Consider the following 23,106-nt stretch of genomic DNA (forward strand, 5'->3'; position numbering starts at 1 on the left):
CGTCCGTCCGAGCTGGAGCTCCCGCAGCCTGAGAATCGAGACAGTGGACGCCTTGGGCCAGCATCCCCGAAGCCCCGCGTCCCTGCCTGCCTGTCCCCGCCTTGCCGGCGTCGCTAGGGTTAAAAGTTACCTCTCCGGCTTCTTCTCCTGCACACACACACACACACACACACACACACACACACACACACACACACACACACACACAACCCCCCCCCCCCCCGGGCCGGATGATGTAACCCCCTCCCCGCGCCCTCCCCGCCCCCTCCACCATGTGACACTTTAATTAATAATAGCGCCGTCAGCACAACAAACGCGCGGCGCAGGGCGAAACTTGGGGTCCGGGGAGGCTCCTCCGCGCACGCCATGTGCCCGTGTCCCCGGCATCGCGGCCGCGGGCCTCCGGCCGTGTGCGGTTGCGGCGACGCTCGCCCCGGGCTGCGCTGGGCGGCGGCGCAGGTGACCGCGCTGCGGCTGCAGGCGCTGGGCGACGAGCTGCACCGACGCGCCATGCGGCGCCGCGCGCGGCCCCGGGACCCGCTGCCTGCGCTGCTGCCCGCGCTCCGCGCCCGCTGGCCCTGGCTGTGCGCGGCCGCGCAGGTGGCGGCGCTGGCGGCCTGGCTGCTCGGCAGGCGGAGCGCGTAGGCGGCGCGCGCGGGGCCTTCTTGGTAGGGGGGACCGGAGCCGAGACCCAGCCCGGACCGAGCAACAGGTACGCGGGCCGGCGAGAAGGCGAGCGGGCGAGCCGGGGAGCTGGAGGGAGAGCGAGCGCGGCGGCGGCGGGAGCCAAGGCGCCACCTCCGGGGGCAGCTCGCTCCTCGTCACTTGCCCTGTCCCCTCTCAGCCCAGACCCGGAGCATCTGCTACGCGCTGTTTCTCTCTCTCTCTCTCTCTCTCTCTCTCTCTCTCTCTCTCTCTCTCTCTCTCTCTCTCTCCTCTCTCTCTCTCTCTCTCTCTCTCTCTCTCTCTCCTTTCTCTCTGTCTCTCTCTTCTCTTCTTCGTTTTCTCTCTCCCTCCCTCCTTTCCCCCGCTTGTCTCTCTCGGTTCTGTCTTCACTCTTCACTCTCACTCTGCCCCCCCAACACTCCCTCTCTCCTCCCCTCTCCGATCTTCACTCTCCTCTCGCTCTGATTTTCTCTTTCTCCTTTCCCACTTCTCTCTCCCTTGTTTAATCGCTCCCTTCTCTTTCCACCCTGTCCTGTCTTCTCTTTCTTCAATGTTTTCTCTCTCTCTTCCCCTCCTCGGTTGTGTCTCCACTCTCCTCTTCTCTCTCTCTCTCTCTCTCCTCTCTCTCTCTCTCTCTCTCTCTCTCTCTCTCTCTCTCTCTCTCTCTCTCTCTCTCCCCTCTCTCTCTCTCTTCCTCTCTCTCCCCCTCTCCCGTCTTCACACACTCTTTCCCTCCCTCCCTCTCCCCTCTCCCCCCTCTGTTGTGTCTCCACTCTCTCCTCCCTCTCTGTTCTCCCCCCTCCCTCCTCTCCCGCACAGTGGCTTTAGAAGGACTTAAGCCATCACCATCGTCACCAGCCCCGGTAAACACACCGAGTAGAACCACACTGGACGGGGCTAAAAAGCCTCCCCCTCCCCAGTCCCATCCGCGCCAAGGGTCACTCCAGGCTTGCCCAGGTCCCCATCTCTCCGCTCTTAACTCCCTGCTCCCCCCGAGTGTCACGCCTGCAGTTTCCGAATCCTCATTCTCTGCGACGACCCCCCCCCCCCTCCATCCCCTCCCATAGAAGTTTCTCACTGGCTGGGTGCTGGTCCTCGATCCCCGATCCCCGAGGCAGGCGCACTTCAGCGTCCCATCTCCCGGGTAACTTCGTGGCTCCTTTCACCGCGAGGTGTCGCGGTTTAGAGCTTGGCCTCCTGTCACCCCCAGTGGATGCGGCGTGAGGTGTGGGAGCCTGCTGTGTGCTCCGGGTGGTCACAGGGTGCTGAGCGTCTCACGTTTGATGTCGAGTGGCTGTAGGTGGGTCCTTGATAGGGGGACTCGCCGTGTGCCAGGAGCTGTGCTAGGCTAGTTTGGGGGGTAGGGGGAGGTAGAAGTATCAGGGTCACCTTCCTAGGTTCTTGAGTAGAGAAGATTCAGAGTACGGGAATGGGGGGCACTAGGGTGACCTCCGAGAGTGGGGGTGAAGACCACAGGTGAGGTAACCAGAAACCCCGGAGACGTCGCGCGCGCGCCGATCCCAGCCTAGCCCGCGGGCGCGCAGACACCTTGGAAAGCTGGCGCGGCGCCGCAGGGAGAGGCGGCAGCCGGAGCGTGGGGGGTGGCAGCGCCCGGGGAGCTGCGGGGGTGAGCAGGGTGTGAGCCGGGAGCGCGGGCGACAGATGTCGCGTGGGCTCGCGCAGCCCCGGGCGCTGGCGAAGAGAAGTGTCGCTTCGGGGCGCCCTGAGCCCGATTTTCCCGGCTCTGGAGGTCCCATGCGCTGCTCCCCTTCTGTCCCTCCTTCCAAAAGTGCTCCTGCCGCCGCGGAATCCCGGGTGGGTGGGTGGGAGGGGATCAATATTTTTGAGGGTGCCACAGATTTGTGGCAGAAAGAAGGACAGAGAGGAAAGGAAAACAGGTGATGAACTGGGGAGAGACAAGCAGGTTGCTGAGTTGGGGCGTGCCGGGTGGGGAGCGGAGAGGGGGGCTGTAGAGAAGAAGAAATGGCAGGTGGGAAAGTCTATGGGAAGAGAAGGAAGGTTAATAGAAAGGGGCCCGGGATGTGGACTCTGGCGTCGTGGGGTACAGGCAGGATGGCAGAAACGCTCTGTTAGCGCCGCCGTTCCACCCAGGAGGCCAAAGACTCGGGACCAGGGCTGGAGTGTGTGCCTGTACAGGTGTGCATGCATGCCAGAAGTTGGGTTGCTCAGGGACCCCGAAAAAGAGGCTGCGGTCTAGGCGGACCTGGTACTCCAGTCTGCGCCCTGACCAGGGTGAGAAGTTGAGAAACTGGAGCCCGGATGGCAGGATTGTGGTGGTGGTGGTGGTGGTGGTGGTGGTGGTGGTGGTGGTGGTGGTGGTGGTGGTGGTGGTGGTGAGGATTTTCTTGGTGCCGTGTGGATGCGGATGCAGGAGACAGAAGATAACTGTCCCCTCAGAACTGGCTTTCTTCCTACCCCAGCTCTGTTTCTGTCCCAGAGGAAGCTCCATGCTGCGCCCTGACACAGGCACCCCCCAAACACACTCCAGTTCTTGGCTTCTGGCTTCTCCTGCCTGCTGCACCGCCCCCCCCAGCCACACCCATGGGGGGGGGGTCTCATCTCTCTGGTGCTCCTGACCCGTGAAGGTGCCAGTACTTTTCTCCAGCTGGTCCCTTGCGCTTCCTGAAGCCCATGTTGGGGTTCCTCACCTTGGGCTCCATACCTCCTCCCGTGACAAGAGGACCAAGTCCCATTTCCTAGTCTGCCCAAGTTTGCTAGAGCACAGAAAGCCAGCTGAGAGGGTAATCGGCTGAGTTTTGTGTACCGGACCTGGGGTGTTCTCCACTTTACCCAGAGTGGGGGATGGGAATGCTTGTGCCTCCTTCTGTGTCTGGGCGAGGGTGTTGGACTGGGGGACACCACTCCAAATCTCTTAGGGGCTTAGCTTTAAGCAGAGTCTGTGGTCCCAACCATCTAGTTCTGAGACCCAGCTGTGAGCCAGTAACACTTGTTTCCTCAAAGTTACCAATAAAAGCAAGCAAGCTCCCAGAATCTCAGTTTTTCTGTATGTAAAATGGAAACCATCATAGCCCTGAGCTTCCCGCACAGGTAAAAGTTAGGTGGGTTGCATGTGCAGCGCTGACTGATCCCAGGTGGCGGTAAGGGCTGGGGGCTGCTGCGTAGCTCGGTGATGGATCACGGAGTGTGTGCTTAACATGGATTCAACCATGGTAGCAAAGTAACAACAACAAAATAGTTACCGATGTGTGCTACCGTTGACTCTTACTGAGCATTTATCAGCTGGCCCTCTTTCCAACATAGGCCGCATTCTACCTTGTTCATTGCTGGTGGATCGCATCATTTTTTTTTTGGAAAAATTTAATTTTTATCCTATTTATTCATTGTTCGTGGGCACACAAGTGCAGAGGTCAGAGGACAACAGGCAGGTGTTGGTTCCCTTCTTCTGTGTGTGTCCCGAGAGAGCACACTCACATAGTCAGGCTGGGCTGGTGATGCCTGTACCCACTGAGCCCTTGCCATTCTTACTGGCCCTCTTGGGAAGTCGGTTCATGACAGAATATGGTGATATAACAGACCAGGCAGTGGAGGCTGGAGGATGGCTCCATAGGTCAAGGGCTTGCTGTACGAGCATGGGGACCTGAGTTGGGATCCCCTAGGTCTGTGTACAAGCCCTGTGAGGTAGCATGAAGCTCTAGAGAGAGGGGGCTGGTGTGAAGCAGAGGCAGGTGATCCTGGCCAGCCAGCCTAGCTAAAATGGTGTGTGTGTGTGTGTGTGTGTGTGTGTGTGTGTGTGTGTGTGTGTAGGGGGAGACTCTGGGGGAAAAAGAGATGGAGTAATAAAGACATCTAACCTCCACCTCTGGCCTCTGCATGCGCACACATGGGTAAAGTTATCTGAGTTTGCATATATAGGAGGTAGGTTTAGGGACCAGAAGGGCTGGGAATGTGGCTCAAGGGTTTGCTCAGCATGCAGGAGCAAACTCCTGGGTTCCACCCCTAGCATGGCAGTGTGACCTCAGGTAAGAGCCACCGCTGCCTGTAAAGGGTAGCCATCCTCTTTCAGGGAAGATGGAGGTGCTTTTTAGAAGTGGCCAGGGCCAGGCCTGGCTCTTAATTCACTCGACTTGAACCGGTCAGGGCCATTCTTACCTCTTTCAAAATGGGCAAGATGCTCTCAGGCAGAGGGCATTTATTTACCTGAGTCTTTGCAAAGTGTGAAGGCAAGCTGGAGTTTCCAGTTTGAGGGGCTGGCCACCTCTTCCCCTGGCCTGGGGGCTGCAGGGGAGGAGGGGACCTGGTAAGGTAATAGGGTAAGGGTGGGAGAATGCATCTAGGGGGCTGCTGGGGCCAGGAGGAAGGGGTGAGGTAACCCAGTCAAGGCCCAAAGATACCGGAGAGAAACAAAAGAGGCTGTGTGGTGAGTGGGGAGGGAGGGAGCTGGGAGCTGCGTGCCTCAAGAGGGGGAGGGGAGGGAGGAAGAGAGGGAATGGGGCCCTGGAATCTGTCTTTGAAAGGGGAGCCAGGGGAGGGCAGCAGACTCCTGCTTTGGGACCCGAAGAAGAGGAGAAAGGAGGAGCCTGTGGGCCCCAGAAGCAAAGTGGTCAGCTACAGGGAAGCTAATGGGAAGGCCTTAATGAATTAATGCCGGGCTGGCTGGCCAACTAGACAGGGCACTTTTGGGGATTAAGTGGTTAAATCTGGAGGTGCCTCCCAGCAGGCTCCATCCTGCTTGGCAGGGGAGGGAGTTGGTCACTGCAGGCCGACAGCTGCTGAGGATGAACTCTGGGGAAGGGGCCAGATGTGCAGGACAGCAGCGGCCTTCTGGCCAAGCTGGTCCCTGTCTAGAGTTATTCACGTGCCTAGTGAGAGGACCACCAGCGCCAGAATTAGCCGTGGCTGTAGAAACAGCTTCACTGGGTAATTAAATATGCTCCCGATGCAGCCAGGTGGATCCAGCCATCCCACCACTAGGTTTTGAAAAGCCAACCTACCTGGGCGGAGGAAGGGACCCAGCTTCTGTTCCCCTCTGCTCATCTCTAATGTTTTGTGATCCAGCGCTGTTCAGCGCCACGCCCCCCCCGCCCCCCCCTCGCACCTCCCCCCCCCCCAGACTTGCTGGTCCCTGCTGCACAGCTATGCACAGCTATGCACTGGGAAAACAAAGCTACCCAGAAGGAAGCAAGCTAGTTCCCCCCCCCCCACACACACACACACATACAGCCACTTTCTCTTATTTTCGACCGCTGTTCACATCTTCATGGGTAGAGTTTTATGCTGCTGGTGATGGAATCCAGAGCCTCGGCTGTGCCAAGCACCTGCTCTACCCATCCCTGAACTGGTGATTGCTTCGTGCCCACTGTTTGCTAGGCACTGTGGGCACAGAGAGGGCCAAGAACCGGAAGTCCCTGAGGTCATAGAAGCCGTATCTTATGTATTAAAAAAGTTTGGGTGTGCGCACATGGTGTATTTGTGTGTTCATGTGTATGTGCACATGTGTGTGTGTGTCTGTGTGTCCACAGCCTAGGTGTGGAGGTCAGACACCAACTTTCTGTAGCCAGTTCTCTCCTGGGGATCAAACTCAGGTCCTCAAGCTTGGTGGCAAGCACCTTTACCCACTAAACCATTTCGCTGCCCTGCCCTTTGTGATACTCCAGGGTTGGCTGGTCCTACATCCTTCGGCTTTTTTTTTTTAATCATTTGTGCTCCCTATCCACTGCTGTTGGCTGTCCAGCTGTTTGTGGTGTGGTAAGGAATGCCCTGTGGCTCTGCTCTGTACAGACCGAGCTTAAAAAATGGTCAAAATTTCAAGAGTGGAACTCTGGTACAGAAGTGCTTGTCAGCATTTGTGTGTGACAGAGACTGTCTAGAAAATGTGAACTCATGGTAAAGACTCAAAGGAACCTTCTAGACTCTCGTTCTAGAAGACGTGAGTATATGCCAGAATCTAGACACACGTTGCCATCCACTCCTGTCCCCCACCACGGTCATCCCTGTCACTAGTCTGAATACATCATGTGCCTGACAGCTTGACTCCAGAGCTGGCGGCTACCATCCCTAGCTGAATCTTTCTGTTTATCTGTCTTTCTTTTCTTTTGAGTCAGGGTCTCGTGGTGTAGGCCTGGCTAGCATACAACTCTCTATATAGACCAGGCTAGCCTCGAACTCCTAGAGATCTGCCTGTCTCTGCCTCCCAGTGCTCGCCTTTCTCTGGAATGTTCTTCATGGTCTATACCTCTAGCCAATGGGGGAGTGCAGATAGCTCCAAGTCTTGACCATGTCCCCAAAGCCTTGGGGCATTTCCCAGCCTACCTGATCCCCAGGCCAGGCATCATATCGGTCATGCAATCTTGGCTGTAGTGCTTTGGACTTGACGAACCATTCAGCATGCTCTCATGTTAGCAATGGGGAGATGGCTTTTAGTGCGGTGACTTCTGATCTTTAGTGGGGACAGGCTGAGCCCAATGAAATGGATTCCAGAAGAACTGCCATTTGGAAAGCCAGCCCAGATTTAAAATACAGCCTATAGGGGCTGGGAATACAGCTCAGGGAATGAAGTGTTTGCCACCCAAGCATGAGGACCTGAGTTTGGATCCCACATAAAAGTCAGGCTTTGCACGAATGCCTGGAATCCCCAAGCTGGGGAGGCAGAGACAGGCAGACCCCCGGAACTCACTGACCGCTGAGCCAAACTGGCAGTTCAGTCAGGTTCAGTGAGACCCTGTGCCCCCAAACTAAGGTGAAGAGGAAGTGAAGACATCTGACATTGACCCCTGTGGCCCCACAAATACACAATACCCACACAGGCAGACCGACAGACAAACACACACAAACCAAACCAAACAAACAAACAAACAAAATAAAAGAAACCCCACCCTTGGCAGACCATGGGACTTCCTTATCAATTCTGACTTCACCATTAAGAATATTCACCCATACTTCATGCCTGAGGGGGAGCAGCTGGGGGACATGAATCCTGGAGTCAGGCTGGCTTCAAATAAAGCCTCTACCTGCCATTTACCAGTTGTGTGACCGTAAGCACATCCGTTTACCTTCCAGACCCTGGGTGCTCCTCTATGAACTGGAATCACAATGACGGGCCCTGTCTATCGAGGACCTGGCCCCACATCACCCAAACTGTGAGACACCACCCCCCTTGTGTCTGGTGTCAGGAGACAGGCTGATCCAACCTGTTGTGTGTGGCCTGGCATGGGTGCACCTTGGAGATGGACAGTTTGGGTTTCTGCTGCTTTTTTTTTTTTTTTTTTTTTTTTTTTTTTTTGGTTTTTCGAGACAGGGTTTCTCTGTGTAGCTTTGCGCCTTTCCTGGAACTCGCTTTGGAGACCAGGCTGGCCTCGAACTCACAGAGATCCGCCTGGCTCTGCCTCCCGAGTGCTGAGATTAAAGGCGTGCACCACCACCGCCCGGCTTCTGCTGCTTTTCTTTGGGGTGGAGGTCAGCCTGTGTGCCCAACATTCATGGTGCAGGAAGGAACCCTAAGGACTCTTTTGATCCTCAGTTTAAAGCAGCTGCTAGGCCTCCCTTCTCCCTCTGTGACTCAGCAGCCTGCTGAAGTCACCAGGTCTAAGCTGAGAGAGTGACTGCATGGTCAGCACCGTGGGTCATACTCCCAGGCTGGCTTAGGCTGCCTTTGAACTCCTCACAATGGAGCAAGCAGCCATGTGCTTTTATTGCTCACCATATCCCAGCACTAGCACTGTGTAGAACAGAGATTGGCTGTGGGGACTCAGCAAGTCCCTGGCAAATGACCCAGTAAACCTGACTGACGTCATACTCACGTACTGCAGTCCGTCTGGGAGAGGAGCCATTGTCTTGACCAATTCTCAAAAGATCTGTGACAACACCCCCTTCCCACACCAACTTTCTAGAACACATCCAGACCCAAACAGGATATTAGATACCATCCCATCCAAACCCTGTACCTTGCAGATGGGGAAACTGAAGCCCAGAGGGAACCCCTGGTGGTAAAATGGGGTACGCTTAAAAGCCAGCTAGTTGTTCCTCAGAGCACGGGTTGAGTATGACAACCTCCATGTGGAACAGGGCCTCAGCTGTGCTTGATTCAGGATTTTCCTGCAACACTTACAAAGCAGGGATGCTCCTACAGAAGCCCATGTTTCCAGTTTTTCTTGAAAACATGCAAAGTTTTAGTGACATTCTCTATGCCCACATGGCAGTAGGACCCCTACATACAGGGGTATGTGGGTTACAAACCCATCAACACCACAGTTCATCCTGGCTCATTCTAGGGGGCTCAGTGAGTTTCAGTACACACCTGTGGTGGTGGTGGTGGTGGGGGCTCCCTGGCAGCTCTCCCTCCACCTGGAAGTTCCCCCTCCCTCCACCTGGAAGTTCCCCCTCCCTCCACCTGGAAGTTCCCCCTCCCTGGCAGCCCTCCCTCCCGGCCCACGCACACCTGTGCAGATCCCACTTTAAGCGCCTGAGCTCATCATCCATTGAGATCTTCCCCCATGCGCACACTGGAAGGTGGGCATCAGCCTTTCTAATGCATGAATCACCGCTTCTCTATCTAGCTCCCTCCCCCGTGGACTTCCACCCTTCCCCACTTTGTAACCCTAGAAACCAGCTCACAGTGAACATTTTTGTTTGGACATCTTCCAAAACATGTATTATAACATGTAGCACAGACAGGTACAACCGCCCTGATATTGGTCAGTCCATGTCTGTCCGGCTTGGGCTTGGTCTATGCTCAGGAGTGTGAGGCAGGAGGATTGCTTGAGACAGCTCAGACACTAAAGAAGTCAGTCACCTCATAGGCTATGTTGACACCTAATGATAGCAGGGGCCAGGCTAAGGAGAGCAGACACTTTCCCCAGAGGGTTCTCAGTCCCATTAGCTCCCCTCAGCCTCCAGCATGAAAACTGAGATCGAGACTGAAGTGAGAACTCACTAGAGCGATCTTTCATCATCAAGGATGCTGCCCCAAAGAGTTTTCCTCCAAATCCCCGCACTAGGAGAGCTTTCACCATCTGACTCGGTCCACACCAAGCCGCTGGGAGCTGGTGTGCTCCCCTGTTCACCAGAGTGCGGCAGAAGTAGAATTTAGCATCATGCCAGGCTTCGGAGACTGAATGGTAGATAAGAAAGAAAAGGTTTGGCAGTGGTGGTGCACGCCTTTAATCCCAGCACTTGGGAGGCAGAGGCAGGTTCAGGGCCAGCCTGGTCTACAGAGCGAGTTCCAGGACAGTCAGGGCTACACAGAGAAGCCCTGTCTTGAAAAAACAAACAAACAAAAAATAGAAAGAAAGAAAGAAAAAGGAAGAGAAAGAAAGGAAAGATAGACTGTTGGTAAATACATGTTAAACATCCCAGGCAGAAGTAACATTAATCCCCTTCTAGGCAGGGGAGATTTTAAACATATCATCTTGTCCTTCTGCCAAATTATACACACGTGTATTAGATCATACTTGTCACCTAGCTGCCTGTGTCTCCAAAGTCTAGCTGGACGATTTGAGCACCCCTAATCTGAAAATAGGAACTCTAAAACACTATGTGTGGGCACGTGTGTGTGTGTGTGTGTGTGTGTGTGTGTGTGTGTGTGTGTGTGTGTGTGTAAGTTCACCTGTGTGCACATGATGGCTCAAGGTTAATGTTGGACGTCTTCCTCCATCTCTCCACCTCAAGCTGGGTGCACTTGAAGCACGTGAACCCAGAGCTCACCAGTTCCAGCTAGTCTGCCTGGCCAGCTTGCTCTGGGGACATCCTGTCTCTGCCTTCTAAACACAGGAATTACAGTTAGGTTTCCACACACCCCTTGGCTTTTTAATTTAAAAACAATAAATATTTTTTAATATTTTTCATTATTTTTATGTGTATAGGTGTTTTGCCTACATGTATGCAGTACCCACAAAAGCCAGAAGAGGGCGTTGGATTCCCCCTGGACCTGGAGTTCAAGGTTGTTGTGAGCTGCCATGTGGGAAGCTGGGAATTGAACATGGTTCTCTAGCAGAGCAACAATTGCTTTTAACCGCTGAGACATCTGTCTCTCCATCTCCCATATTCCCCGACACCACTTTAGTAATACTAAGCACTTCAGATAAAGGATACTGAGTGTGTGTGTGTGTGTGTGTGTGTGTGTGTGTGTGTGTGTGTGTGTGTGTGTACACATACTCACTAAAGGAGAAAAGGACTTTAACGTTTAACTTTCCATTGCTGTCTCGGCATGTTCACTTTTTGTGGTGTTGGGGATGGAAGCCAGGGCCTTGCTAGTTCAGTGAGCCCTAGCTCAGCTCTAGCATCATTCAGTTTATGTCTGTCTGTCTTTTTTTGAGACAAGATTCGGCTGGCCTGGAAGTCACAGAGACCCACCAGCCTCTGCCTCCTGAGTGCTGGGATTAAAGGCATGTGCCACCTCGGCCCACCTCGGTTTATGTTTTTCTTTTTTTTTTTTTATAATTTGTTTATATTTATTTCATATGCATTTATGTTTTAGCCTGCTGTGTCTGTCTGTGTAAAGATGTCGGATCTCCTGAAACTGGAATTATAGGCATTTATGAGCTGCCACGTGGGTGCTGGGAACTGAACTCAGGTCCTCTGGAAGAGCAGCCAGTGCTCTTAACCACTGAGCCATCTCTCCAGCCCTGGTTTATATCTTTCTAATCCACATGCAGTTTACTTTGCCAATCCAACCTTCTGTTGGGGAAACACTTTCAAGTCCTTTTACATGGCTGCTATGGTTACAGATCAAGCTGGAAGTGGGTCTTTGGGCATATTTGTCCTACAGGTGAGATCTGCAACCCTCAAAAAAAAAAAATGCACACCCAGGCCAACCCCTCACTGCGGGACTCTGTCACATGGAGACTACAGTGTGAGGGACACATGCTCATTATTGGTACACACGGTTGTTACTGGGGCTCATGTCTCTGTGGATATCACTCAGTAAACAGTGATTTAACAGGTCCTACAGCGGGTCCCTTTGGCAGCTGCAGGGCTGTGGCTTGGATGCATCCCCGGAAGGCGAAGGTGGAGTGTTTAAAGGGCTTGTTTTATGCTATCGTGCTACCTCAAGATGGTAGACCCTTTAAGTGTTGGGGCCTGGTGGAAGAAGGTCTTCCAGTCACTGATAGGGTGACACTTGAGGATATTGGGATCCCGGGCTCTTTCTCTCTTTTGCTTCCTGGTCGGCATGAGGAAAGCAGCTTTGCAGTATCCCACATCCCAGCCTCAAAGCAACGAAGTCCAAGCTGCCAGCCAAAGCAAACGTTCCCTCTTGATAATTACCTCCGGTATTTTGTTACGGTGACTGAAAGCTGACCTGGGAAACCCTGAGATTCCTCCCATGCTCAGTGATTTTCAGGTAGGACAGGCAAGTTAGCTCAGTTGCTGGCTACTTAGAAAAAAAAAAAAAAACTACATTCTTTTGGGATCACAGGGGGTGATAGTTTTGAAAGCGGCTTGCCGGAAGCCATGGTTGTCTTCCCTTCAACTAACGTCTGATGCAACTCCGGTTCCTGTTGCTTTCTGGTGCGGTTCCCTCCCCATTTGTCTGAATCCCGGTTGTTCCGGTTCGCTTTCATGATCCTTCCTATAGATGAGAAAGGCCATGCTTGTGTCTCAAGGCTCAGTTCACATGCTGGGTCTTCTTGGCAGCTGCCTTGGTGAGTAGAGCTTGCCCCGTCCGCTTCTCTGTTGCTGTGATAACTTGGGGAGGAGAGGGTTTATTTCATCTTAATCCTTGTAGTCCATCACTCAGGGAAGCCAAGGCAGGAAATTAAGGCAGGAACTTGAGGCAGGAACTGAAGCAGAGGCCATGGAGGAGTGCTGCTTACTGGCTTGCTCACCTTAGCTTGCTCAGCCTGCTTTCTTTTTTTTTTTTTTTTTTTTTTTTTTTGGTTTTTCGAGACAGGGTTTCTCTGTGTAGCTTTGCGCCTTTCCTGGAACTCGCTTTGGAGACCAGGCTGGCCTCGAACTCACAGAGATCCGCCTGGCTCTGCCTCCCGAGTGCTGGGATTAAAGGCGTGCGCCACCACCGCCCGGCTCAGCCTGCTTTCTTATACAATCTAGGGATAACCTGCCCGCGGGTGGCACCGCCCACATTGGGCTGAGCCCTCCCCCATCAATTGTCAATCAAGAAAATGCATCATGGGCTTGCTACAGGCCAATCTAGTGGGCACAATTCCTTAAGGGACATTCCCTCTTTCAGGTGACTCTTAATTTGTGTTTCACTGACAAGAGCTAACCAATGCAGAGCCCCATCCTGACTTCTATATAAGCTATAAACACCATTTGGTGACTAAGTGTGAGCTACGAGGGACATTTCTCATTTAAACCACCACAAGCATTGACCTCTGACCTGTCACGCCTTCCCTAGTAATACTGAAAGGCAAAGCAAGGGACCCTGCCCTTCTTTAGCACAGAGATCAATGCTTAGCACATAGTCAGCACACTCTAGAACACGGTAGGTACCTGCAAGTATTCTTACCACTATCTCCATTGCTCCATTCTCCTGCCTCCATCTCCTGCGTGCCGGGATTACATGTGTGCCACAGGACCCCCCCCCCCCCCCCCCCCCCCCGTCTCCGTTACTGCTGCGGGCTCTGCTGATTTCCGTCCCATAGCCTTGTGGTCAGGAACCAACAAGTGAGACTTTTTAGGTGCCATCCAAGCTAGTTTTTATAAACTAAGTCAGGTGTGTGTATCAGTTGAGTCAATTGATGGCTCCAGTTCTAGATTCTTGGGAGGTAGAAAGTGGCCCCAGGAGAGTGTAGGGATCCTGGTGTGCCACATCGTCCTTGTGGGGAAAGGGTGTTAGCAGATGGGTGGCTAAGAATCTTCTGCCAATGCCTAAGCAAGTCTCTAGTGTGAAGTCACCAATTTGGGTCCCACTGATGTGGACTGCGGGGACCGTGTGTTTGACTTGCCGTCGTGAAGTCAGATGAGCATCGGTCCCTTGCCCAGGGAAGAGGCAGAGGCTAGCCCCAACCTGAGTCATCATGGGAGAGGTTGACAAGGGTTCAAGACAGAGATGTGGACAGGGCTTAGAATGATGTGGGGCCCCGAGGTTGGCAATAGAGGGAGCTGTCATCACTTTGCAGAGTGGGGCTGGAGCTGGGTTTTTCTGGTCTGTGACCAGTGGGAAGTCCCCTGAAGAGTAAGTATCCAGGGTCTAAGGTCTCTGTGTCCCCTGCTGGCCACACTCAGCAGGAAGCTAGACACCACAGATACCCACCAACATTCGGGACTTTTTCCCATCGGGAAATAAAGATCTGTGGGCTTTCTCTCAACAACTATTGAGTGCATTCTTCCTGTCTGTGTCTCCTCTGATAACCTGTGTCACTTTTGCTTCTGAAATCTTCCAGGTGTGGCTGTGCATACCTCAAATCCTAGTACTGGAGAGGTGGAGACAGGAAAATTGTGAGTTTTAGGCCAGCCTGAGCTACCTGGGTAGATCTTGTCTCAACAAACAGCAAACAGAAAAGAAAGTGTCCATGAACAATGACTCCCAAGGACATCCCATTCCTTACATCCCTAAGAAACCATCACTTTGCTCTTGGTATCCAAAGACGTGCCTCCTCTGGTGAATCCTTCGTATAAATGCATGATATGCCATTTCTCATTTTCTTCCTGGTTTCTTTCACTTAGCATAATGTTTTCAAGTTTGATCCATCTTGTGTATGAATCAGTTGTTCATTCCCTTTTGATGGCCCAAATAATATTCCACGGCCTGAGCATACCATATTGCGCTTAATCCATTCATCTAGGATGCACATTTGGTTGTTTGCACCTGTTGAAATATGTTGCTAGGTTTTTCAAGACAGGGTTTCTCTGTGTAGCTTTGTGCCTTTCCTGGAACTCACTTTATAGCCCAGGCTGGCCTCGAACTCACAGAGATCTGCCTGGCTCTGCCTCCCGAGTGCTGGGATTAAAGGCGTACACCGCCGCCGCCGCCGCCGCCGCCGCCACCACCACCTGGCCCTGTATCTTTTCATTGGTAGTTTCAAATATTTACATGGTGAGTTTTAGACATTTTCACCCCCAGTTCTCCTCCCTCATTCCCCTCCCTCTCCCACTGACACCCTTCTTCTCAACAAGGTCTCCTCCCATCTCCAGGTCTTCTTGAAATCCATGGTCCACTGAATTTAATTAGACTGACCAGCCCGAGTGTGGGCGGGAAGCTTCTCAGTGAAGCAATGGCAGGCTATCTGTGGCTACACCACTGAAGACAGTGATGCCTTCCCACAAGCATCCATCTTCAGGAGTCCCTCTGGGACGGGTGGGGACCCCCAAGTCCCTTCCCCATCCATGACGAAACGTTGATGGGCCCAGTCTTGCCAGGAGTCCGACGGCCACGTCATGCCCACAAGACATCTTTTTGATACACATTCTCTCATCCCCAGCTCTTACCTCTTTCTGACCCCCTTTGGTGATGTCTCCTGGGCCTTTGAGGAGTTGTGATATGTGTCCCCATGGGTGTGTGTGTGTGTGTGGGGGGGGTAAGCATGCCACCATCACTTATTTTCAGTGTTTTAACCTCTAGGGCAATAATGGCATGAACACTATGCCAGCAACCAACCACTTTACAATTGCATTTGAGGCCTGTCCCACTGGAGGGAACTCTTGTCTGGTTCTGGTAAATTGGATCAAGAACCCTTTTCTGGGGAGACCAAGATGGAACCTATTATTCCTGTTTTGCTAAATAGTCATGTTATCAAACTGCCTTCTAACCACTTGGGTTTATACTAATTGATTGGTGCTGCCTGCCTCCAGACTTCATCAGACAATCTTCTCACTGGAGCAGGCGGTGTTTACTGGGCGCTAGTTTTTGATGTTTGGGGCGTTCGCTCGCTTGCTAGTTCTATCTCCTCCCCCATACTCAGCCCCGAGAGAGCCTCATTGTATCCTGGCTAGTTCTTAGGAATCCGATTCTCAGTAGGGATCTCTCTCTCTCTCTCTCTCTCTGGGTGCCTATGTGCTGCCTCTCCCTGGGCTGCCATTGCCCATGTTTCCCCAGACTGCACCTGCTCTTCAGGAGAGAGGTAATAAGAGCTTTTCTCTCCCCCCCCCCCCCCCCCCCCCCCCGCGCCCCTGGTGGCGCTGGAACTTCCCACGGGAAAGGGACACAGCAGTGGCTTGTAGCACAGGGCACTGGGGTGTGTGCACATGAATGGATGAGTGAGAAAACTAGTCTGTCCACAGCTCTGTCTGGAACAGGGGGAGATGGAGGTGTGAGCCAAGCAGACGAATAGGCTGCTTCCAAATAGGGAAGGATAATGAGCCTCTGGATTTTCTTATCCATCTACCTACCGACTACCTACCTACTGACCTACCTACCTCACACTTTTTATTATTTATCAATTATTTACCTATCAATCATCTACCTGTCATTTATCTATTCCTATTAATAAACTTTTTAGTTTTGGTATAGAGAGTGGTACTTACCTTCAGGGCCAAAATTCAATTCATCCCACCTCCTCACCCCCAGACAGGGTCTTACGTCATCACACAGACTCGCCTGGAACTTCCTAGTTTCTGGGACTGGCCAAGGATGACCTTGTACTCCTGATCCTCCTGCCTCCGCCTTCCAAGGCATGCAAGACCATGTATGATTTCCTGCAGTGCTGGGGATGGAACCAGAGGTTTCTTGCATGCTAGTCTACATAGAGTTTCTCTATGTAGCTCTGGCTATCCTGGAACTCACTGTGTAGACCAGGCTGGCCTTGAACTCACAGAGATCTGCCTGTCTCTGCCTCTCCGAGTCCAGGGATCAAAGGCGTGTGCTCCCACGCCTGGCTCAAATTCTGTTTCTAGTCACAGATGATGCCCACGCAAATGTACAAAAAGCAGGTGTGTGTGTGTGTGGGGGGGTATGGTATGTGCACTCAGGTAAGGAAGGCGGTTACTGCTGCATGGACAGAGCCTGTGGGACTGTAAGAAGAGCCAGGCCTGGCTTGGGGAGCCCTTTCCTTTCCAGTCAGAGCTTTGTGTTGCAAATCCCCCTCTCCCCCTCCCCTTCTGCACTGACATCACCCTGGAAGCCAGACTGCACTGACAGAAAAACAAATCTTTATTTCCCCAGGTTGGCGAAACCCTGTGTCCTTGGAGGAAGCTGCTTCCCGTTTTCCTGAGTGGGGGGAGCCCGGAGCTTGGAAGGAATCGGAGTGGAAAGGCCCACCCAGAGCTGATGGTGGAAACACGGACTGAGGAAGCCCCTCGGGAAGTCCAGCTGCAGAGATAGCCACCCCAATGCTATTTACATATAGCTATATATACATATATACATACACACAAAAAGAAAATACAAAATTCCGTATCTGTGCATGCCTGCGGGAGACGTGGTCCCTCCCCTTTCCGCACCTTGCAATGTGAACTTTGAGACTTTGTAACGTCCAGGGCAGCAGGGGAGAGAGATGCTTGCTGCTGTGTGGGGGCTGAAAAAACTCACATGGACTGGTGGGATCAGCCTCAGCATGGACCAAGCACCCAGGACAGATGCTGGCGTGAAGTAGTGAGAGCGCCCGCCAAAGGTGGGATGGACGAAGACAGGGGGGATGTGGGGCCCTTTTGGTTGGGGGCAGCCTCCATTTCTTGACATGTCCCATCCTCTCTCTCTCTGTCCCTGTCTAGAAAGCTCTCTAGATTCTCATGGTCAGTCACAGCCAGAGAAACGGGATGTCATTTTCTTTTCCTACCTATCTGGTGTGTGTGTGGTGCTTCACTTCAAATTTTCTTGGTGCTAAGTGTGTCCTTGGCATGGCCAGAGTCTTAGTGACAGACCCGGACAACGGCCGGGGGGAATGACAGGTTTCTATTTTGCTCTTTGGATATACTCTTTTTTTTTTTAAGGGCCAAGTGACAAAAGTACCACTGGAGAGTCTCTCTATGTGGGGAAGGGGGGAATGCTCCCTGGGGCTTAGGAGCCACCCCCTGGGGGCCTGGGAGGGAGGAGGGGTAAGCCAGGAGATGGCAGTACCCCCTGCCCCCTGCAGCAGTACCCTGAGAGACTGCTGTGGCCTCCCCCACTTCCTGAGGGGATTCAGGGCTTAGGTTTTTATAGATTAAAGAGCCAAGAAACGGCTGCATTCTGATGGAGCGTGATTTATAAGCAGGGGATGTTAGGGGAGGGGGAGGCGGACCTTTTAAATGAAATGTCCAATTCCCCTGCTCCCCAAACACACATAGGATAAGCTACTGTTTTCAGAAGTTTCTAGAAGGGCTAATATAAATATACATATAAATACATATATATATGTAAAATGAAGCTGTGCGCCTGACTGATATTTGGCTGCAAAGGCTTACTGCTTCAGAAGTGATGATTTAATTTTTGCTTTCATTAAAAAAATTTTTTTTTTCCAACAGAAACAGGTATTATTCCTCTGCACGGATACTTTATTACCTCCGTGGCAGTCTTCGTGGCTGAGATGGTGAGGGAGCCTGCTGTGGGCTCAGTGAGACAGTTAGTCTGAGTTTTGATTTTTTTTTTCCCCCTTTTTAAATTTCGGAGACAAGGTCTGGCCCTGGAGCCCAGGCTGACCTCCGCCCTTGAGCCTCGTGTCTTGACATCTGGCATTTGGGACACTGCTTGCCAGGGGACAGTCACTTTCCCCTGGCTGGATCTGCAGGTCACTTGTCTGGTGCCTGGGGATCAGGGGGTCTGCTAGGAAGCATTAGTTATTAGGGTGCACAGGGCTACAAGGGAAATGGTCCCGCCAACTATGCCGAGCGTGACCAGGTCCTAAAGGCGCACTCTCCCAGTTTGTTCCCCCCCACCCTTCTCCATATTGAATCCATGCCTTATATTTCTCTAAATAACCTATTAAAGAAAACGCAACTGAGAACTCAATGCCCTCCCCACCCCACCCCACCCCCCCTTTAGCTGCCAGAACTGAACTCGGCAAAGGAAAATAAATAGCTTATTTGGCAGGGAGGCAGCAGGCAGCAGGCCCGTGCCCTCGCCAAGCCGGAATGACATAGAATGATCTGGAAAACACTCTCTGTTTGTATTTAGTCCCTTTCCTAGCAAGGAACAGAGCCCTTGCAAAGCACTGTATTTCCAGGGAAGGTGCTTGCTATGGTGGAAATCACAGAATGTCAGCCCCTTTAAAGAGATATTGTCAAGATGGCAGCGGGGACATGCTGACCCCGGAGAAACCCAGCGCGAGGGTGAGAGGTCAGAGAATACCTCCCTTTTTGTGTTTTGTTTTTGAGCCTGACATTGCGGACGATATCTCCCTGGAGGATGTGAACTCCAAACACAGGGGTTGGCCTATCCGGTGGTTTTCATTTCAATGAAGCTGTGTTGCTGAGAGAACCCGGGCACCCATGACCTCCCGATGGAGCTTTTCAGCCAAGTCCTCTGTAAATACTCCCCTGTAGAAATGGAAACCACATATTTATCGGATCTGGGGGGTGGGGTGGGGAGGCTTGGCTCCCACGCCGCCCGCCGCCGCCTTTCATTTGAGGGCGCTTCTTCTCCACTGCCCCGAATTTGATGGGGGTTGTTTTTAAGTGCTGTTTTTATATGAGGTTTGACTTCTTGATGGACATTTGTATTAGGATACTGAAGCATGCTAGCTGTGTCTCTCTCGTCTCCACTGTCTCTGATGTGGTGTTACTTGGACTGCATGAGATAGGGGGATGGGCTTTCTGTTGACGGTGTTACTACAAAAAGAAAAAAAAAAAAACAGAACAAAAAAAAAAACCCAAAACTTCCACAGTGTGTGAAGTGCTGGCACCATCCCTCCCTTTATCCCCTGCTTCCCCTGGCTGCCAAGGAGCATTGATTTTGATTTGCCTCTCCACAGAGTCTGTGAAGAGGGAAAGAGAGGGAGAGAGGCTTTGAAATAAATTTTAAAAAGACCTCATGCTGGGTTTCAGCAGTGTGTGTGTGTGTGTGTGTGTGTGTGTGTGTGTGTGTGTGTGTGTGGTATGTGTCCATGCAAAGCCTAGGAGGCCTCTGAGATCATTGCTAGGGAGCTGGCTGTGTGAGGAGATGAGGCGCTATCTGCCACCTGGGTCCAAAAGCCGCTGCCTGCTCTCTGAGGGTGAGGGCCCTGGAGTCTGTGCGACTAAAGCCTTCCGGAGCAGGTCCACTCCCTTCTGGAAGCTCCTCTCCTTTACCTCATCCTCAACAAGCAAGAGCTCTGTTCAAGTTTGGGGTTCCATCTCCCTTGGCCTAGATGGAGTCTTGAGTCAGAGTTCTTTAGGAGAGCGCTGTAAGGGCAGTGTCCTGGGCCAGGAGGGCACCCCCCAGCCCCCGAACACTTCCTGTCACCATTCCCCCAGCATCGTCGTGGTTGGTCATACCTCTTCCTCAGCTCTGTGGATAGCCTTGTTCTGTTTCTACTGTGTTGAGGGATGGTGACTTAAACATACTGTCACAGGATAAAGAGGACGTGAATGCCTCGATGCCACATCACACAGCTGAGCTCATGTCTCGTGTGCACCTGACTCTATGGTCATGTCTCTGAAATGGACCACGTGTCCCTTTCCTCACCGAGAACTGAGGGAGGAAGCACCCTGCATGCATACCTTTGGGAGACGCTGAGTCACTACCGTGGACTATTTATGTTTGTTGTTACCGGTTTTTTGAGACATGGAGCCCAGACTGGTCTTGAACTCACTATACAGCAGAGGTTAACCCTATACTCCTGATCCTCCTGCCTCTGCCTCTGCCTCTGCCTCCTGATTACAGGTGTGGGCCACCGTACCTGGCTTGTGCTGCAGACTGTTTGAATGTCCAGAGTGAACGGTTAGAAGCCGCAGTGACCGCAACCCAGGTTCTCTTCTGGGTTCATACTATTTTCTTTTCTGAGCCTGAAGTCAAATTGGGGGAAACCAGGGGGTCAGAAGTCAGTGGAGGATTTGGGGAGGCAGGGGTGGAGGGAAAGCAGATTATTCCCACTCGAGCTGATCAGAAGCCCCACAAAGAGGGCACACTGACATCACACTGTCTTTTGAAAGCGTTAGCCAAAAGTTTATCTTTTTAAACATTTTAATCCATTCAGTTGACACCTGTTTATTGAGCAGCTACAGCGTGCCAGCCGGAGACCTCCAACTCGGGACAAATTTAGTTATGGTACAGCAACAGTCCTCTTGGAGACCAGATGCCGTGAAATGTCCCTTTTCAGTCTGGCTCATAATTTATGACAGATCTGCCAGGTCACCATTGTGACCCCACGCCTTGCTGGCAGATTGCTATATAGTATTTTTCTGCATGCCACGCTCTGGGCTGAATGCAATTAAAAAGCTTGCTATGCTGTCTCCTCAGCGGGAAGATGGGTCCTTTTGTACAATAATCAAAGACCCCTTCACAGAGCGAGTACCGCCGCTGCCGAGCGCTGCACGAGGTGCTTGCCAAGGCTTTTCCTGAGAGATTCCTGCCCAAGTGCTAGTACCATTGATCCCATTTTACAGGTGAGGAAGCCGGAGGCAGCCGACGGCGAGGTGGCTGAGCCAAGGTTTGCATTTGAGTCTGTGTGATCCCCCAAGCCAGTGAGGTACCTGTATTGTATTATATCAAGGGGCTCTGATGTTGCTCATTTAAAAGCAAGCATTGTGTTTGGTAGCAAGGTTTTCTAGCTCGAGGGCAGATGGGCAAGGACACACCTGCAGGCCACCGTGGAGTGTCTCGTAAGCTCAATGGGAAGAACACCTTATTTGGGGACACTTGAGAACAGGATGGATGACTTCAGGGGTTGCCCTCAGTTTCAATAAACTCCCGGGGGCGTAAGGGCTTGTCTAAGGTGCAAACGGCCTGTCCCACTCACTTCCTAGGCTGTGGGATGTTTTTCTTACCCTCTCTCATCTGTCTTCTCCCCCGAACCCCAGACCCCCCGAGGTCTTTGCACTAGAAGAGTCAAGGAGCCCATATACACGGCAGAGGTGGCTGTGAGGGCATTTGGAGCCTGGGGGAGAGGCAGTTAACTTGGGGGACATTCTGTCTGGGTCCCGACCTTGTTGCCTTGTGCTCTTTTGTAAGGGGGATTTCCTACCTGGACGCTTTGTACATATTTGTTACACTTTTATTAAAAAAATTGATTGTGCACCTCTCATGAAGGCCCTTGCGTGTTCATTTCCTCTGGGAAGGTGGGGCCTCGGAGACCACGAGAGGACCATGGTTGCACGGTGACAGATGATTCCTGACCTGCACAGGCCCCCTTCAGCCTGCCAGAGAGCGGAAGGCCACACCCTTATCCTCCCATTTTGTGTGTGTGTGTGTGTGTGTGTGTGTGTGTGTGTGTGTGTGTGTGCTCATGTGTGCTTGCACATGGAGGTGAGAGGTCAACCTCAGGAGCTGTCCACTTGTTTTGTTTTAGACGGGATCTCACTGTGTAGCCCTGGATAGCTTGTAACTCAGTAAGTTGACCAGGCACTCAGAGGTCCACCTGTCTCTGCTGGGATTAAAAGTATGTGCCACTCCACCTTGTCTTTGGAAACTGGGTCTCTTCACTGACCTGCAGCTTGCTGAGGCAGCCAGGCTAGGTGGCTAGCAAGTCCCTTAGGGGCACAACTGTCACCTGATGCTATTAATTTACACAGAGGTTTCTACCCCTTGTCTAGACCCCTGGCAAGCTCTGTATTTATTTCTCTAAATTAGTTTGGTTTTTGAGATAGAGTTCACTGTAAGTCCTCCCCTAGTCTCACTATAGTTGTGAACCGTGACCACCAATTCCACACCGCCACCCAGCGGCGGGGTGTGCCGTGACGGCACCCCTTTCCCGATCACCACCAATTCCACACCCCCACCCAGCGGTGGGGTGTGCTGTGACGGCACCCCTTTCCTGATCACCACCAATTCCACACCCCATCCAGCGGTGGGGTGTGCTGTGACGGCACCCCTTTCCTGATCACCAATTCCACACCCCACTCAGTAGTGGGGTGTGCTATGACAGCACCTGGCCAGCAGTGAGATGTGGGGCCTCCAGAGTGACAGGCCAAAGTGCCTCAAAGGTCCCCTCAATTCACAGTCAAGGATCCCCTGGTGTGTTTTTGTGGGTACTCAAGTCAGAGAGGGGTAGTCTCAGACACAGCCTATGCTACGAGCCCCCCTTGGGCTGTCCCTGGAGACCGTCTCCCCAGAAGTGACCGTCCAGCGTGGCTCCCCCTCACCTCTACTCTTGTGTGTACGTGCACACATGTCGATAGGGAGGCCAGTGTCTTCATGTGTCTCTCTCCACTTCACTTTTGGAGGCAGGATCTCTGAATTCGGAGCTAGGCTGGCTGGCCCCAGGAATCTGCCTGTCTTCCCCGCCCCCACAGATTTGCTGCCACACCCGGCTTTTTACAGGGGTGCATGGGCTCTCGGGATCCAAACTCGGGTCCTCATGCTTCTGTGGCAAGCATCCTCCCTATGGAGGCACCTGCACACACAGCCAACCCACTTTCTCTTCTTCCTTTCTTGGCTTCTCTAGGGAGAATCACCCGCTGCATCTCCATGGGTGCTGCATGCCCCGAAACAGGTCTATCTGGCTTCAGGAGGCA

The 23,106-nt window shown here is 52.6% G+C and overlaps 1 protein-coding gene across 1 annotated transcript; it reads left to right on the forward strand.

Moving 5' to 3' along the window:
• The first annotated feature begins 302 nt into the window (after nt 1-302).
• Nucleotides 303-21,677, forward strand: Hrk (harakiri, BCL2 interacting protein). Its single transcript, XM_052755180.1, has 2 exons — nt 303-712; nt 16,703-21,677. Exon 1 carries the CDS (start codon nt 367-369, stop codon nt 643-645), a length of 279 nt encoding a protein of 92 aa, XP_052611140.1. The 5' UTR covers nt 303-366; the 3' UTR covers nt 646-712; nt 16,703-21,677.
• The last annotated feature ends 1,429 nt before the right edge of the window (nt 21,678-23,106 follow it).

Source organism: Peromyscus californicus, unplaced genomic scaffold (assembly GCF_007827085.1).
Source record: "Peromyscus californicus insignis strain IS unplaced genomic scaffold, ASM782708v3 Scaffold_2__1_contigs__length_46816999, whole genome shotgun sequence".
NCBI classification, from domain to species: domain Eukaryota; kingdom Metazoa; phylum Chordata; class Mammalia; order Rodentia; family Cricetidae; genus Peromyscus; species Peromyscus californicus.